The sequence below is a fragment of the Talpa occidentalis genome, unplaced genomic scaffold (assembly GCF_014898055.3).
Source record: "Talpa occidentalis isolate TD23 unplaced genomic scaffold, MPIMG_talOcc4v2.1 talOcc4.3, whole genome shotgun sequence".
NCBI classification, from domain to species: domain Eukaryota; kingdom Metazoa; phylum Chordata; class Mammalia; order Eulipotyphla; family Talpidae; genus Talpa; species Talpa occidentalis.
In genome coordinates this window covers 36,087,525-36,104,271 of record NW_023603184.1, presented here as the reverse complement: position 1 = coordinate 36,104,271, position 16,747 = coordinate 36,087,525, and the positions used below count along the sequence as shown (strand labels likewise).

The 16,747-nt window shown below is 41.5% G+C and overlaps 2 protein-coding genes across 2 annotated transcripts; both read left to right on the top strand.

Moving 5' to 3' along the window:
* The first annotated feature begins 9,962 nt into the window (after positions 1 to 9,962).
* LOC119254984 (olfactory receptor 51M1-like) lies at positions 9,963 to 10,955 on the top strand. The gene has a single exon (XM_037522007.1). The coding sequence runs from the start codon at positions 9,963 to 9,965 to the stop codon at positions 10,953 to 10,955; it is 993 nt and encodes a 330-aa protein (XP_037377904.1).
* A 4,566-nt stretch (positions 10,956 to 15,521) lies between these two features.
* LOC119254647 (olfactory receptor 51J1) lies at positions 15,522 to 16,475 on the top strand. Its single transcript, XM_037521747.2, has one exon. The coding sequence runs from the start codon at positions 15,522 to 15,524 to the stop codon at positions 16,473 to 16,475; it is 954 nt and encodes a 317-aa protein (XP_037377644.2).
* The last annotated feature ends 272 nt before the right edge of the window (positions 16,476 to 16,747 follow it).

Sequence of the window (16,747 nt, the reverse complement as noted above, 5' to 3'; positions counted from 1 at the left end):
GTTGCTGCTACTGGTGCTGCTGGCGTCCCCCCGTGACGCCGCCCTTAAAAAAGCACAGTCTTAGCTCAGCTGAATCCCATCTACCTATGCCCACACCCTATTCCAGGTGCCCGCCATCAGGCATGCATTCAGGACAAGGATCCATCATCTATCCTGATGGTGGAAGGGCGGAAAAGCCTGACATTTTCTTTACCCTACAGTCATATTGTTAATAATATTTAAATCTGATTATTGAGCTCAATTATATAACAGGAAATGTACATTAAAACCACTTGGAGTTTAAATTTTTCTGTTCCTCCTTACAGTTATGCTATTTTTTTGTAAATTGTATCTTCTTTGCCCAATTAGAGTATTATTGCTCTTGTACCAGATATCAGACACATTCCCAAAAGTGAGAAGCTGGGGCACGGTTCTGCAGTAATGTCTGTTGCCAAGGGTTGCAAAAAGTAGTTTGAGATGCTGGCAGAGGCCAGCTGAAGAAATTGGAGTAACTGGATAAAGGCAGCACCTGGATAAAGGCAGGGCCCCAAAAAGTGGTATATTATCTTTTTAAAGTCAGCCAAGAAATTAAGCCTCAGCAGTGGGAGAGGTGATAATCGAAAGCCTGTGTGAGACAGGTATGACCCTACATACTTACACAGAGAATTAGAAAGAGCCTGGTCCACTGTCACCAGGAGATAAGGCCAGCTCCTTCCTTTTATGCTGCCAGGAAGGCAGAGGCCCCACATCTAAGCCTTTACACTGACTACTTAGCATAAAACCTGCGAACCTAGATAAGTAAATTCACCCTCTACACTTCTTCATTATTACTCTAAATGAGGAAGGACAGAAACACTGTTAGTTTTTGGCTCCTTCTCGGGCTTCCTAAGAAAGTATATATGAAGTAGTTTGTACTATTTCAATAGAAAAATAACTACTTTGTAAACCAATGTTACCTCAAAAAATAAGTTACCTTAATATTTTCAGTAATTATTGCTTCCCCATCACACATGATGCTCTTCACTGTTGTCCGAGTCATGTATTCATATGAACATATTTTACTGAAGATTGCAAAGCTGGGTGTTTACAGAGCTAATCTGGAACTCGGCTTAGATGGCCAATGGCAACCACCTCCCGTCAGGTGAACTGAGTTTAAAAACAACTCCAAAAAATAAATTTAAAAAATTAAAAAATAAAAGTGACTCCATCTGGTCAGGCAGGCACTGCAGCCGAGCCAGGTGGGAACTGAGTGGCCATGCTGTGGCTCCTGGCAGTGGTACAGGAAAGCCAGGGGCCCTGGGGCCCTGGAGGTGAGCCAGCCAGACACTGGAGGACCTTTAAGTCTTGAGTCAGAAGTTACAATGCTTGGCCATGTGAGAAAAAAAAAAATTGCAAAACTGGAAGAGGATAAATCACTCAAAATCACGCAGCTTGGATTCAGCCAAGCAATCCATTGAATTTCCAAGTTGAATTCTGTCGAAGTTCTATGCATTTTTTGTTCTTTCATGTTGTCTTCTAGAAGGATGAATTCTTCATTGTTGGAAAATATTCCAGTGTAAGGTAAAGAAAATGTCAGGCTTTTCTGCCCTTCCGCCATCAGGATAGATGATGGATCCTTGTCCTGAATGCATGCCTGATGGCGGGCACCTGGAATAGGGTGTGGGCATAGGTAGATGGGATTCAGCTGAGCTAAGACTGTGCTTTTTTAAGGGCGGCGTCACGGGGACGCCAGCAGCAGCAGTAGAAGCCGAAGCCAAAGCCGAAAGAGAACCCGAGAAGCAGCAGAACGAACGCCAGAGAGCCCAGATAGAGTGAAGACTTGCTGGGGGGCTGGGAGGCCTGCCAGCCTCCCAGCCCCCCAGCCAGCACCCCTGCCTGCCATATGCCTGGTGAACCCCAATAAAAGACCTGCAAAAACCCACTAAGGACTCTGACTCCTCCTTTACCCGGTCTGCATGGGATCAGAAAACCTGCACTGTGTCCTGTCCTGCCCTTACAGTCTTCCTAGAACATAAGGATGGTACAGTGAGCTGCAGTGTGCTCTTAAGAGACCTGTGGGCATGGACTCAATACAAAAAGACAGGACGAAGGGAGGTTGCTTCTTTCATATGACCTGTGAAAATGTAGATCAGGAGGGAAATGTCAGAGCCGCTTTGGTGAGACAAGTTTTTGAGTTCTTTGAGCATGTTAGACTAGAAGTAGGAACAGGTGAATGAAATAAGGCAGAAAGACAGGGAGACTTTAACCCAAACTGGGGAGGTAGGGTAGATTCTTGATTCCCCATAAAGGGTCTTTATGAGGCACTTCCATATGAGGCCAAATATCATTCAGCTTCAAAATGACTGGAAAGAGGGCCTCCCTGGTGGTACAAGGGGTTAAGCACCACACTATGAAGCAATCCACAGCCTCTGCAGCATGGGTTCAATCCCCGGCCAGGGAGCAACCCACTTGGCGCAGCAGACTTCTCCTGACTCGCCCACTGCTCCTCAGCAGTGTATTTCAGTCAGTCTGCCTGTTCTGTTCCCCACTCTGTCTCTGGTGAATCCTCTCACCCCCGCATCTCTGGCCTATACCCCAGCTCTTTTATGCATAAATAAATAAATCTTAAAAAAAATCTTTGGAAAAAAAAAAGACTGGAGCAAAATAGGGCACAAGGGGAGAAGGCTTTCTGAAAGAATCGCTGTGGGAAGGTGCAGAACTTTCCACTGTGGAAACATTTCAGAGCCTCTGTGCTTACACAGACACAGACATACAGTTAGGCAGGGAATGAACAAGATAAACTCCAACATGAAATTTTCTTAAGGGCTCTCAGGCTGGAGGACCTCTTCTGCAACCCTAAACTTGATGGATCTTTCTAACCTGAAAGTGTCACATTATCCCATAATACAAAATGTGGTTCACACAGGAAAGGTCTCACCCAACAGGTCAGGCCTGGACCTCAGATGAGGGAAAGAACAAGCTGAGCCATTTTCTGTGGCTGAGACCCCCAAATTGAGAGTGTGAATCTGGAGATCCTGAGAACCCCAAATCAAAGTTTCACTTAGGTCTGGTTTGAGCCAAGTCAGGCAGCCAAATTGTGGTCAAGATGACTGGGTGAGGACTCAAGGTCACTTAGAGAGCTCTGCTTCCTATGAAGTTACCACCTTTAAAATCTGAGAAAAAAGAAGAGAAAAATTTTACCTCCATTAATTTCAGGACTTTATGTGGGTTTGTGTATGTCTGTTGTGTGCACATAAGACAGACAGCAGGCTGTTCTCAGAGGAGGAATGAACTGGCCATCTGTTCTTGGAGCTATGTAGGAGGTCCTAGAGAGGACTTGGGAAGATGGTAGTAGAAGAAAAGGTCCACTTTCTGGCTGCAGAAGGAACCGGCAAGTTTTAAATTTAAGCTTATCTTTGGTTGAAGACTCCCTCTAGTGTCTATATAGGATAACGACAGCCTGGCTGTTGCGGTGTTGTGGGGTGATCTCGTAGACCCACTAAGCCTGGCCCAGTGCTGGGTATGGATTGGGGTAAAGAGTCCCTTATGTATGACATACACTGGGCCCCTAAAAAACATACCAGACTCAAACATATCTCTGTCCCACAGGTTTTTCTCATCTTCCACTACAGAATTGGCTCAGTTGAGTGAAGAAGGCAAGACAAAAGTGTATGCTGGGGAAATTGCTTATTTGGGAAAGGATTGTCTCACACATACAAAGTTGCCTGCAGAGTCTTGGAAAAGTTGAGACACTGGCTTGCATATATATTAGGGGAATAAATGTATAGAGAAGATTTTGATGTGACTGACCTCTAGGCTGAATGATACAGTGACTGCCAGAGGTAAAGAGCAAATGAATGATACTGTAAAAGGAAATACAGAAATGGGCGTGGAAATGAGTGCAAGCTATAGAAGACATGGGGTGGTGGTTATTGCTGAGCTTCAAACAATATCAACAACTTAGAAGCCAGTGTGAAAGTTGCATGGATAACCTTCTCCATCTAACACATCCAGCCGCTCTTGCAAACCAGCGGTCGGTCCGCTCTAATGAACAAATGGAGGGAGTGAATGAAGTGGCAGGTGACAGACATCAGTTTTTTCACCAAGCAGAAAAAAACCCCAAAAAGCCAGGCAGGCAGTACAGCCAAAGCCTGGAGACTGAATCTTATAAATTGAGGGCTCTTCAGCCTTAGGTGAACCCAGGGAATGAGAGATAAGTAAAGGCAAGTTCTAGCCACAGGGCTCTGAGCCCTGGGGACTATTTGTTTGTATTTAGATTTTCCCAGTTGGAGCCTTGGTGTTGCAAATGCACAGAGGAAGGAGGATAAAGCCTTCCCTGACCGCCCAACCTTGACACCTTCCATGGACCTGGGGGCCATCCTCCTCATCCCCTTCCTTTTATTCTATCGACATTCCCCTGGCTTCGCCTCTTTAAAATTAGCTACTGTTGGTGAGTCTCCACTGCTGCCCTATAACAGAATTTCAGGGGTGGCTATTAGGAGGTCATATGAGAGGAAACAGAAAGTTCGGGGAGGGCAGGAGGTCCAGATAGGTGTCCAGGAAAATACTAATTCTGAAAGGAGGAGGTTTGAGTTTCTATTCTGGCTCAGCCCCTAAATGTTTGAATGACCTTAGGCAAGTCACTCACGTGTAAAAAAGCCTTGGAATCTGGATCCCGCAGAATCCCTTCCAGTTAGGGTTTTTGTGTAAGAGTGTGTGGTGGGAAGAGAAGAGGCTAATAAAAAGGATTTATTTATTCTCTTCCATTTTTAAAATTAAATTTAACATTTTATTATGTTTTTTTTTTAATTGAGGTAACATTGTTTTACAACACTGTATGATTCGGAGGTACACGATTACAGCTCCTCAGATGTGTGTTGCCACATCACCCTCACCACCAAGCACCCATAGTCCTCTACCATAGTCCTTTGGACCCTATCATTCCTACCTTCTCTCTTTCCCCTCTGGTAACCTCGATTCTACAGTCAAATTTCTAGGGGGGTTTGATTTGGTTTGTCTTTTCCTTGTTTTCTCTTCCATTGCTGGTTCTTTGGGAGTATCAGGGTCTGCCCAAAACCAGAAACCAAGAGAACAACAGGTCTGTTCTCCCTCCAGAAGGGAAGAGACCACCTTCTGTGGTGTTCTGTTACTAAATTCAGGGGAAACAGCTCACTTCTCCTGACCAGGACCTACAGCCCCGCCCCCACCCCCATTCTGTCTGGAAAGCAGCCTCCCACTGGCAGTAAAAAGCATAAACCCTCTGTCCCCATGGACTGCTTTCTGCCCCCTATCTGGTACATTCAGTCTTCCCTTTCCTCTCTATGAATGTGCGATCATGTATTTATGCAGCACATATATTCAGTGCATTTTATGTGCTGCACTAATGAACACAGGAGGGAAATTTTGTCTTCAACCTGCTTGTATTAATATAGACAGCCCCTTGTACCTTCCCTAGTATTGATAATGGAATTGTCAGGCCTAGTCTCCCAGCCAGGAATGGATCCCAGGCTGCAGGGCAGCACTGAACCCCAGTCACTAGACCCCAACAGGTTGGTGTCTCACGAAGCCGCAGCAGGAACTTCGCAGACGCTCAGGCAAGCAAGCGAGAAGAGGCAGGTTTGTTTATAGAAAGAAAAAGTTTATTGAGGAGAAAAAGAACAGAAATAAAGTGGGACTCCCAGGCCAGGAAACCAGGCCTGGGAGGAGCAAGGAAGCCAAAGTGGAGTCGTGTCTCAGGGAATATATACCTTCTTTCCCTCATTATTCTAAAGCTCCACCAGTCTCTTTGTGATTGGTTAGTTCTCCTCTGTCTCACTTAATTTGCTACTGAGTGGGGGATCTTCACATTCCTTATCTAACAGCTTTCTCTTTCCCCATTTGTTGCATCTTTATCTTTATGGCCCAGTCCTCTGGGTGGACATCCCTGCATTGAAGTTAAATAGCTGCCTTTCTAATGTGTCCATAAATTAAACCACTCTCCCATTTCTCCAATCTCTGCCTCCCTTTACCACCTGAAGGAAACCAGGACTAGCATTAACAATGTTGTCCTTGGTCCTGGGATGTTTGTTTTTCCTAGTGGAATGGGTTACTTTCCCTTGGTTGTCCTTATCTCTGAAGCCTCCCTAAATTCTTCACAGGTCCCCTCCTGCACTGTCCCTAAAACAGCATAATTCCTAGCTTGCCCTGTGTCTCAGTATCAAGTATATGTCCCACATCCTCCCCAAATCTTCCTTCACCCTTGCATCACTGGCGTGCTTCCAGATGAATTGAACCATTTCGGTAACAGTCTTAGCTCAATAATGAGGTTTCTGGCCTCAGTCTCAGACCTTAGGCATAGCTCCACAGATTTGTACGTTATCCTGCTCAAAAGAAATGGGTCCTCCACTACCAATTCATCTTAAAAAAAAAAAAAGCAAGTGTTGAATAAAAAAAAAAACAAAAGAAAATGTAGGACTTACAGATAAAGTAGAACTAATTGCTCACTGCATAGTGAAAATCCCTTTTTAGGTTTTTGCTCCTCAGGTCTCATCTGTATCCTCGCTGCTGTGAATATTACAGCTATACTGTGGTGAGATGTGACTACGTGCTGATGGAGACGTGGAGAAATGCCCGTTTCTTCCTCTATTTCCAGGAGAAGCTGCTTTTCAGGAGCAATAATACCAGCCCTGCATGGTCTCTGCAGACTCATTTCCCCCAGTTCCCTCTCCCTATCGTTCTTCTCACAGTCAGTGAAAACAGAACTCAACATCAATCTCCAGGCACAGCTAATTAGGACAAGAGGTGAGCATTGGATTCATTCATTCACTCACTTAGTTTTTCATGCAAAAGCAGATAGTTGTATGTACTGCGTGTTATACACCTTTCTGGGATTCTACAAAATTTGTCTGGTCAGTGCAAAAAAGTGTAGTATAAATGCACACACAGAAACTCACACACACCTAGGACTATATATAGTATATAAATAATATTTATTATATATACAATATGTAAAATAATATATGCATGAATACATAAATATAAATATGTTTCAGTATGCATTTATACTTACACCTTTTATATTAAAACATGAAAATATTTAATATATAGAGTATATGTGTATATGTATATAATGAATATATGTATTTTATTGTATAAAGTATATGCAAGTAAAATCACTTATCCATATTATTTTTACTTATACATATTTTACTTATATGTAACATATGCTATACATAAATATACACCTACACATATATAATAAAAATATAAAGAATGTATGTGTGTGAAGTTATACCTTAGAGTTGCAGCAAGTGTGCTAGTGAGTGCAGAGAAATATATGCTTAACTCAAGGAAGTCAGAAGAGACTCTCCAGAGGAAATATTCATGCTGTCTTACGTGATCAGCAAATATCAGTGGGTCAGAAAAATAAGAAAGCAAGATACAGGCAACATAAGAATATAAGAAAGAAAGGTCAGTGTGGAGAACAGTGGAAAGAAAAATGTGGACTTGTTGTCTGCAACAGAAAAATAATGAGTGGGGGAGCTGCCAAAACAAGCAGGGGCTAACTAAAGACAGAGTATTTCTTGGTACTAGGACCACACCCTTAGGGATTAGGCATACATGAGTGCAAATCTCTTCTCTGACATGAGCTCACTCTGAGGCCTTGGGAGAGTCATTTACCTTCTCTGTGGTTTCAGTCTCTGTGAAGTGGGGATTCAATGTTTCCCAGTTCTGAGAAATACGCATGACTACGTAGTGGTGTAAGCAATGTCTGAATCATGCATGGGCTTAACAGATTGGAACAATCCCCATAGCTCTTTTATTAATTTGAACTTTATAGTGGTGAAACAGGAGCTGTTAAAAGGACTAAGAGTAATGCATTGAGTCACAGAGTCAGCATTTTCAGGATAATCCTCATGATGGCAATGGTGAATGTATGAAGGGAAGGAATATCAAGTTATAAATGTTAAATGGCAAAGAGGTGAATTAAGCAGATGTAGGAAAACAGAGGTGGTGGCAAAGGCATATATTTTGGGGCTATTTAGGAGGAAGAAAATAATTAATGGTTAAAAATTAAATATGGGGGAATAATAAGGTCAAATAAAACTTCTGTTTCAGAATGTTGTCTTGAATTATTGGAAAGTGTTTAACTGCTAATATAAGAATGCACAGTTAGATGGAAATCAGGTATGGAGAGAGTAGATAATCTGCTCAGTATTTGAACTATTATTGAATTTAATTGACATCCATTTGGGATGAATATTCAGGATCACCAGTCTACTAATACTGTTGGCCCACAGTCAGGCACCCCTTTTGTATTGGGGCTGCCCTATAACAATACTACTGCCACTACTACTACCACTACTACTGTTTTTATAGTAATAAGCAGAAAGATACCAAATGCAATAGATGAGGTAAGACGAGTGCTTTAGTAACAAAAACATTTGAGCAATGATTGGAAGGGACTGAATAGGAGCATTCATTAAAAATTAGACGGGTACAAACATCGAGAATACCAAGAGTTTAAAAGTAAGACATTGTCATGAGATACATCATAAAACACTACCCCCCTTACCCCCCTTCTTTCACTGCATAATAGCACCATCAGCATTCTCCCTCCTTGCTGCACCCACTAGCCGCTTTCCAGTCACAACATGTTTCTCATTGAAAATTTTAGCACTGATGTACTTTTCTCTTTCCACCACTGATCCAAACTTTCTTAATGATTTCAATATGCCCTCCATTGATCCAATCAGAAGTTGCATTCTCAGGCCCTGACCTTCTCGCATCAAATATCATGACCTTTACCTTAAATCAGCAACTTAGTACCATTTCTTACTCTACAATTCTGATCCATTTTCACTCTAATTTTTTTCATGTTTTCACCTTCTTTTTATACAGTTTTGTCTCCATACTATATTGTTGTAAACACTCATCTGCCTACACCTTTTAGTCATACAAGGCTACCCTAGCTTCAATCTTATAAATTCACCTCTCTAGATAGTTCTCTTCTGCCTTTGAGCAGCTAAATGAAATGTTAAAAATGTACCTAAATGCTGCTGACTGCACTTTGAATTTATGAACCTCAAATGGGCCTTCAGCTTGGCCTACTCTTTGCCCTAGTCCCTCTGTCCTCTCTCTCTTTCTCTGTCCCTCTTGAACACACTTGAATTGTATGAAATCCCTAACCATTCCACTGCTGCTGTTCTTGTCAAGGACAGTGATTACTTTCTCACTGCAAAAACTTTGGTAGCTTCTTAGTCCTTATTACCATGGTCTCTTAGCAACACATATAATTGATTGAGCACCCTTACAAGTCATACAAGACCACACTCTCCTGGTTTTCTTCTTATCTAACTGCTAGTCTTATAGGAACTTTATCTTTTTGATCTCTAAGTGTCAGATTTGTCCAGGGTTCAATACTAAAACTTCCCTCTAAACTCACTTCTTAGATTTCCTCCTCCAGCCTATATACTATTATATTTCAAATTTATATTTCTTCCTCAGCTTATTTTGGAAGCCCACATTTCTACTATTGAGTTAAATCCTTTTTAGGTGAAGTGATTATAAGCTAATTTTTTACATGCTCAGTGTAGTGTTCTCTGTGAGTCTGGAAATGAAAAAAAAAAAACAAAAGATAAGTTATGAAGTCACCCATTTGGATATTTATCAGTATTTGGGTGACAAGTGAACTTGTAAGAGTGATGTTACTTCCTCGGAAGGAACAAGAAGGTGTGACCAGAAAATTACCAACGATGAGAACGGCTATATTTAAAGGGATGAGCTTTGAAGAGAAGTAAGCAAAGGAGGCCCGAGAAAGAACAGTAACAATAGAAATCTAGAGGAAAACCTGGTGAGGTTGGTGCTATCAAAGACAATTTCAATCAGGTAGCAAGGGGCCTGGCACTGATAATAGTGAAATCAATTATAATGATGATGATTCTGCTTATATGGTGTGAATGCAAGTGAGACTGAAGAATTGATAACCAGAAATATCCATTTATTTTCAGCACAGTCCCTGAGGAATGCCATTCTTAAATCCCCTCAGTCCTCAACCAGTGCTCTTATCCAACATCACTCAGTTTACCCCCATGCTCTACCTCACCGGCTTACCTGGACTAGAAACCATTGAACACTGGATTTTCATCCCTTTTTTCTTCATGTACCTGGTGGCCATTTCAGGCAATTGTTTTATTCTGATGCTTATTAAGACCAGCCCTCGTCTGCACACACCCATGTACTATCTACTGTCCTTGCTGGCCCTCACTGATCTGGGACTGTCAGTCTCCACCTTGCCCACCACTATGGGAATCTTTTGGTTTAATTCCCGTGGTATCTACTTCGGAGGCTGCCAAATCCAGATGTTCTGCATCCACTCATTTTCCTTCATGGAGTCTGCAGTCCTCCTTGTCATGTCATTTGATCGCTTTGTAGCCATTTGCCATCCCCTGCGGTACTCTGTCATCATTACTGGTCAGCGAGTGATCAGGGCAGGCCTGGTTGTCATCCTTCGGGGTCCTGTGGGGCTTGTTCCCATTGTTCTCCTCCTGAGAGCTTTCCCCTATTGTGGGCACCGAGTCCTCTCCCATTCCTTCTGTCTACACCAGGAAGTGATACACTTGGCCTGCGTAGATACTACTTTCAACAACCTGTACGGGCTGACACTGGTGGTGCTCACTGTGATGCTGGACCTGGTGCTCATTGCCCTGTCCTACGGTGCCATCCTGCACACAGTCGCAAAACTGGCCTCCCGAGAGGAACAGCTCCGAGTCTTTCAAACGTGTACGTCACACCTCTGTGCTGTGTTGATATTCTTTGTGCCCATGGTGGGGCTGTCCCTGGTGCACCGCTTTGGGAAGCACGCCCCGCCTGCTGTCCACCTGCTTATGGCTAACGTCTACCTCTTTGTGCCTCCCATGCTCAACCCAATCATATACAGTATTAAGACCAAGGAGATCCGCCACGCCATCAGCAAGCTCCTGGGTCTCAGAAAGGCCAGTGCTGAGTCCTGGGGCTAAAGTTCCCAATGGGTACACTGAAGAAGTGCCCACATCAGGCCAATGACTTACAGTTTTGATGTAAGCCATTATTTTCCATGAGCCCCACGATTTGTCTTCCACTACCCTCCATGAAATATGGGTGAATTTCTTACTTGAGTTGTGGGTTAAGAATGCTGACCTTCTCTTGCTTAAATTCTATCTCCTCTTTTGATGAGACCTAGCATTTTTGGTAATGTCAAAAATTACCCAGAGGAAGACTCTGTTAAGGGTCATCGTCAAAATTCAAAACTAAAACTTAGAGCCCAAACAAAATTTAAAAAGGAACTATAAATTAAAAAAAACAAAAACAAAAAAAAAAAAAAAACAGAACTGGCAAAGAGATTAATGTCTTGTACCAACTGACCTCAGGAACTATACCTCCTCTTGTGGCTCCTGGGCGCCTTTTCTCTACCTGGCCAAGGGCTCTCGCTTCTATTTTTATTTTAGCTAAAAAATATTTTCTGCATTCCTGCATCACTGGAAGAATCAGAACTCTTGCTCTCTTCCCTAATGGCTGATTCAGACAGAAGTCCTCCACATTTTTCTGAGATGTGCTCCCTCTGGTCCTGAAAACCAAATTACTTGGTAGTAGAAATTATATCCTCTATTAGGAAAATGCAGTTTCATCTCAGTGTTTTCATATAAAATATACTCCTCTTAATAAGAGTTTTGAACAAAAGTTGTTGCACACTGCCTGCTCTGCTCTCCGCTCTGACTGGTGAATTCTCTCACCCTCCCGCACTTCTGACTGTACCCAGTGCTTGTATAAATAAATAAATAAATCTTTAAAAAAAAAAAAGTTGTTGCACAGCTGAAAAAATTTGTATGCAAATATCCCTCATGGAAATATTGGCATTTCTTTTCCTTTAGTTGCAGTAATATGAAATGTGTCTTCCTGAGAAAGGTGTGTGGTATCTCTGGTAGGACTTATTTTAGAAGAACAGTTAGTAAAAATAAACCTTAATTTTTATGTATTTGTTGACAGAGGAGATCATTAAATATATAGTGATTGTGTGATATGAAGCAAATTTATGTAAGATATATATAATATTATTTATATAATTAATTTTGTAAAGGAAAAATCTCAGAACACAATCCCAGTTTATAATGGAAAATGTCAATAACCTTTATGGGTATACTTTTGCTAAATGTTTGCAATAGACATTGACATATGAAGAAAAATTATACCAACATCACAAATTCTACTCTGTTAATGTGTTAGTCATATGACGATCTTAAACCACATCTTTTACTTTTCATTTGAAATTAAATTTAATTAAATTCTTCTTTGATTTCTCACTCCATGGCCATATCCTAGACCTCATCGCCAGTTGGAAGTACTTCTGTCATTAACCTGTAATAGATCATTTTCTTATTGGAAATATTTATTTCCTAAATTCCCCCATTTTCTTATTCAGACTAGATTTATCTCACTTTATTTGTTCACTTTAAGTCACCACTGGAATTTTAGTGGTGAATTTAATATAACATCTACAGGTGTCAATTCATAAACTTACATAATGTCATATCACTTCAATAAAACTTATAAAAACAAAATAAAAAAGACCTGTCTCATTTTGTTCTTGCATTTTCTCCGCATTTCCCATATATATCTAGATCTAATCTATCCATGCAGATAATATTTAAAGTATCTCCTTGCTGGTTACACAGTTTCCTCTCTCTTTTTTTTAAAGTAGCAGCACAAAAAGCATATGTGCTGAAAATTTTTCAAAGCCTTAGTCTTAGTAATGGGTCACGATAAATTTTTAAGCCAATTTTTTTTCTCTTGTCCATCAGAAAATTAGCCAACAGATCATCGAAATACCAATAATTAAAACCCATTGACTTAGCAGTTTTTAATTCTCTTTAACATTGGGTACTGGAAATGTTCACTTTCTACTAGCTTTCTCTAGTCACCTTATGAAGGGATCATATCTTTGTGATCAATCTCCCCTTTATCTGCTCCCAACCCAATCTGGAACTTTTTCTCACAGTAGTTTAATCTCTTGGATTTTTGGCATCCCCTGTTATTAAATACACTGGATGTTCTGGATACAACAATTCTGTTGTATTCATTGCTTGTTAAATGCATGTTTATAAAAATGATAGTTGGTGCTCATAATAGATTAACATATTATGTGTCCAGAATATAGCTGTTTTATCATAGTTACAACTACGATACGTTAACTCTTAACAAACTCTTATAGGACACTTTTTATTAGGCAGATGTGTTTCGAAGCAATTTATACACATCAATTATTTCATCCTCATAGTAGATGTAAATTTTCATCATATAATTTCACAGACCTAATAACTCTATACCCTTGCTTGTTTCTCATATGGGTCCCTGGACATTGAGAATAGGGGATGTAATGACCTGGGTAATTGCTCCCCAGAGAACCACAGTCCCTCTCAGTTCCTCCATTTCCCAGAACTCATCACTTACAAAGAGGGAAGCAGCATCTCAATCCCAGGACTGGGGAGATGCCGCGTCAGGGTGGCAGGAACTTGCTGAAGTGAGTTCTCCCAGCCCCACTGGATGCTCAGGGTCAAGTCCACTTGTGGTGAGTGTTCAAGTTCATGAACTCTTAGCCTGGCCTTTGGAAGCAGCTTCAGAGCAGTTTCCATGAGTCCTAGCTCTACCCCACAATTAGCCTCTGGATTTGTCCCTAGTCAGTAGTCCTCCTTAACTTCCTGAAACTGGGTGATAGAAGATGTTTTTCTTAAACTTGATGACAGATGAACAAAACAAGGCCATGAATTCCAGAACATCATAATATCATAGGTTAGTCCTGCAATGCATATCTTTTCTTTATGCCCATCTGTTTAGTGGTCAGTCCTATGTCTGTGTTTCTGTACCAGATGTGACTTGAGGGTTAGTGAACCAATAACAAGGAATGATCATTCTTAAAAGAAATCTGAGGTCAATCTGACTTTTAATGACTCCTTTTGAGAATGCCTGAAACAGGAGGCAGAAAAGTGGAGGATAAATATATTCCCTGGTTGCTGAAGATTCATTCCAAACACGCAGAGCCACATTGGGAGGTAGGCATTATCTATCCGTAAAAAAAGAAGCGAAGAGTCACTAACTTAAGATGGTAAAGCCATATTGCACAGAGCAGTTACCTCCAAATACTCCTAGGGATGCAGTATTTTTTTTAAATAACAGCAAATCATTTCTCACCATTCTGGGAGTAGAGAAGTCTAAGATTAAGATGCAGATTCTGTGTCTGGAAAGATCTTTTTCCTGGTCCATGGGTGGCAGTCCTTTCACCGTTCCCTCTTAGGGAGGAAGGGGTAAGGGTTTTTTCTGGGCCCTTTTTATTAAAACAGTCACTAATCCCATTTGTGATGTCAACCACCTCATAATTTAATCACTTCCTGATGGCCCTGCCTCTTAAGATTTTCACATGGGGAATCAGGTTTCAACATGTGAATTTTGGAGGACCACAAAAACATTCAGTTCATAGCTCAAAGAGTCTTCAGTATTCTTTGTTTTTTCTTTTGTAAAAAGATTATTTATTTTTAAATGAAGTACCCTTTTCTTCATTGGACCATTTGCGATACACTGTTAACTGCAGTGCATTCTCTTCTTTCTGCTGATTTGTTGTGCCTTCTGAATAGGGTCAGGATTCTGTGTCGCCAGAGTCCTGTCTGGCAAGTGGCTGGCCATACATGTGCAAAGCAAAGAAGAACTTAATAACCAACATGCAATAGTGAGATCCCTGTAGTTTCAGCAATGGTTGAATGAAGAGTGTGCATCAGCAAGAATGCAAGACAAGATTCTGGGAAGTGTGAGAATATGAAGGTGCAAATATGTGAGCAGATGTGTGTGTATGTGCAGATGAGTTGAAAAATGCATTCAGAGGTGCTTCCTTCCCTGTAGGTTCAAAATTCTGTTGTTATTGCTGTGCTGGACCAGACAGTGCAGCTTAAAACATTTCCTCACCTTTGTTCCTCTGCCAAGGAGAATTTTCCTTTAAAGTCTGTGTAGGATTCCAGTGATGCTGCAGTGCATTCAGAAATGTATCTGAACTAGAAAGAAGCCTTGGTGGATCAGAGAGTTTGTCTGTAAGAGGTGTGAGTTGAGCGGTTGTGGATATCATCAGGGTAGAATACTCCCTCAGCATTAAAGTCTCACTATGTCTAAATATTTGCCTGACATAGATCTGACCATCAATTCCTGATGTTATTTCATATCTTATGCTGAGATGTCTATGTATGTCTGTCTTTGTAACTTTCTAGGGCAGGCAAGGCATTCATTTCTCCCTCAGCAGATCCAAGGTGCACAATTTAGAAGAATAATTTTCTGTGAGCCTTGAACTTGTTCCTGATGGAGATGATAACTTCTTTAATACTGGGAATTTCCTGATGACACCATCTGTCAAATTTAAACATAAGACCTTTGATCATCTGAACCTCTAAGCTTTGTTTTTAATCTTCCTTTTTCTCAGGATCCAGAGGTCTTTCTCCATTGTGATGTCATCTCATCAATTTTTTTCTAATTTTTAGGGTGTCACTGAGCCTATGAGATGAGATTTCAACATGAGGAGCTCCAATAATTCTTTGGAGTTCTTACCTACAGTGTTTGTTCTGGCTGGCATCCCAGGACTGGAGGCAGAGCACATCTGGATATCCATCCCCTTCTGCCTGGTCTACACGATCATCTTCCTTGGGAATGGCACCATTCTTCATGTCATCAGAACAGATGCTGCCCTACACCAGCCTATGTACCTCTTTCTTGCCTTGCTAGCACTGGCTGAGGTTGGTGTTTCTGTATCCACTCTGCCTACAGTACTAGGCATCTTTCTTTTTGGCAACACTGAGATTACTTTTGATGCATGCCTTCTCCAGATGGTCTCCATTCACTCTTTCTCCATTATGGAATCAGGTGTGTTGCTGGCAATGTCTGTGGACCGATTTGTGGCCATCTATAGTCCCCTGCGCTATACAGCCATCCTAACTCTGCCCCGCATCTTTAGCACGGGAGTTATCATCGGGCTGAAAAGCATTATACTCATGGCTCCATTGCCCATGCTCTTAAGGCGCTTGCCCTTCTGTGGCCATAATGTGCTCTCCCACTCCTACTGCCTCCACCCTAACCTTATCCATCTGCCTTGTGGAGACATAACTATCAATAATATCTATGGGCTTTTCATCGTCACTTCCACTTTTGGGTTAGATTCTCTGCTCATTGTGGTCTCCTATGGGCTCATACTCCACACAGTATTGAGTATCACCACTGGAGAGGGACGAAGGAAGGCACTCAACACATGTGGCTCACATGTCTGTGCTGTGCTCGCTTACTATGTGCCTATGATTGGCCTGTCTATGGTGCACCGTTTTGCACATCATGTGTCCCCTTTACTGCACGTTATGATGGCCAATGCCTACCTCTTCTTTCCACCTGTTGTCAACCCCATTGTCTACAGCATTAAGACCAAGGAGATCCGCCATGGCATTGTCCGAATGTTCTCACAGAAGAGAGACAGAGTTTAGGCAAAAAGCAAAATAGAGATTTTTTTTTTTTTATCATCACAGGTAGTCCTAGCTTGTATGATGTGCATATGGCGTTACCTTAAAATATGGTGTCTAACAGGAGATCCCCATTATCTATCAGTGAAGTGGAGTAAGCGTGCAAGTGGGGTGGATTAGGTATGACAGAACAGTAAAAGAATTGAGGTAATTTTAAGCCATATTGTGTGACAGGAGGATTTCCTTTACCTTGTACTGTTTGAGCAGGAATGCAAGCCGGTGCTGTATATAAATAC

Coding starts and splice junctions, on each gene's coding strand:
- LOC119254984 (XM_037522007.1), top strand. CDS start 9,963: ATGCCATTCTTAAATCCCCTCAGTCCTCAACCAGTGCTCTTATCCAAC.
- LOC119254647 (XM_037521747.2), top strand. CDS start 15,522: ATGAGGAGCTCCAATAATTCTTTGGAGTTCTTACCTACAGTGTTTGTT.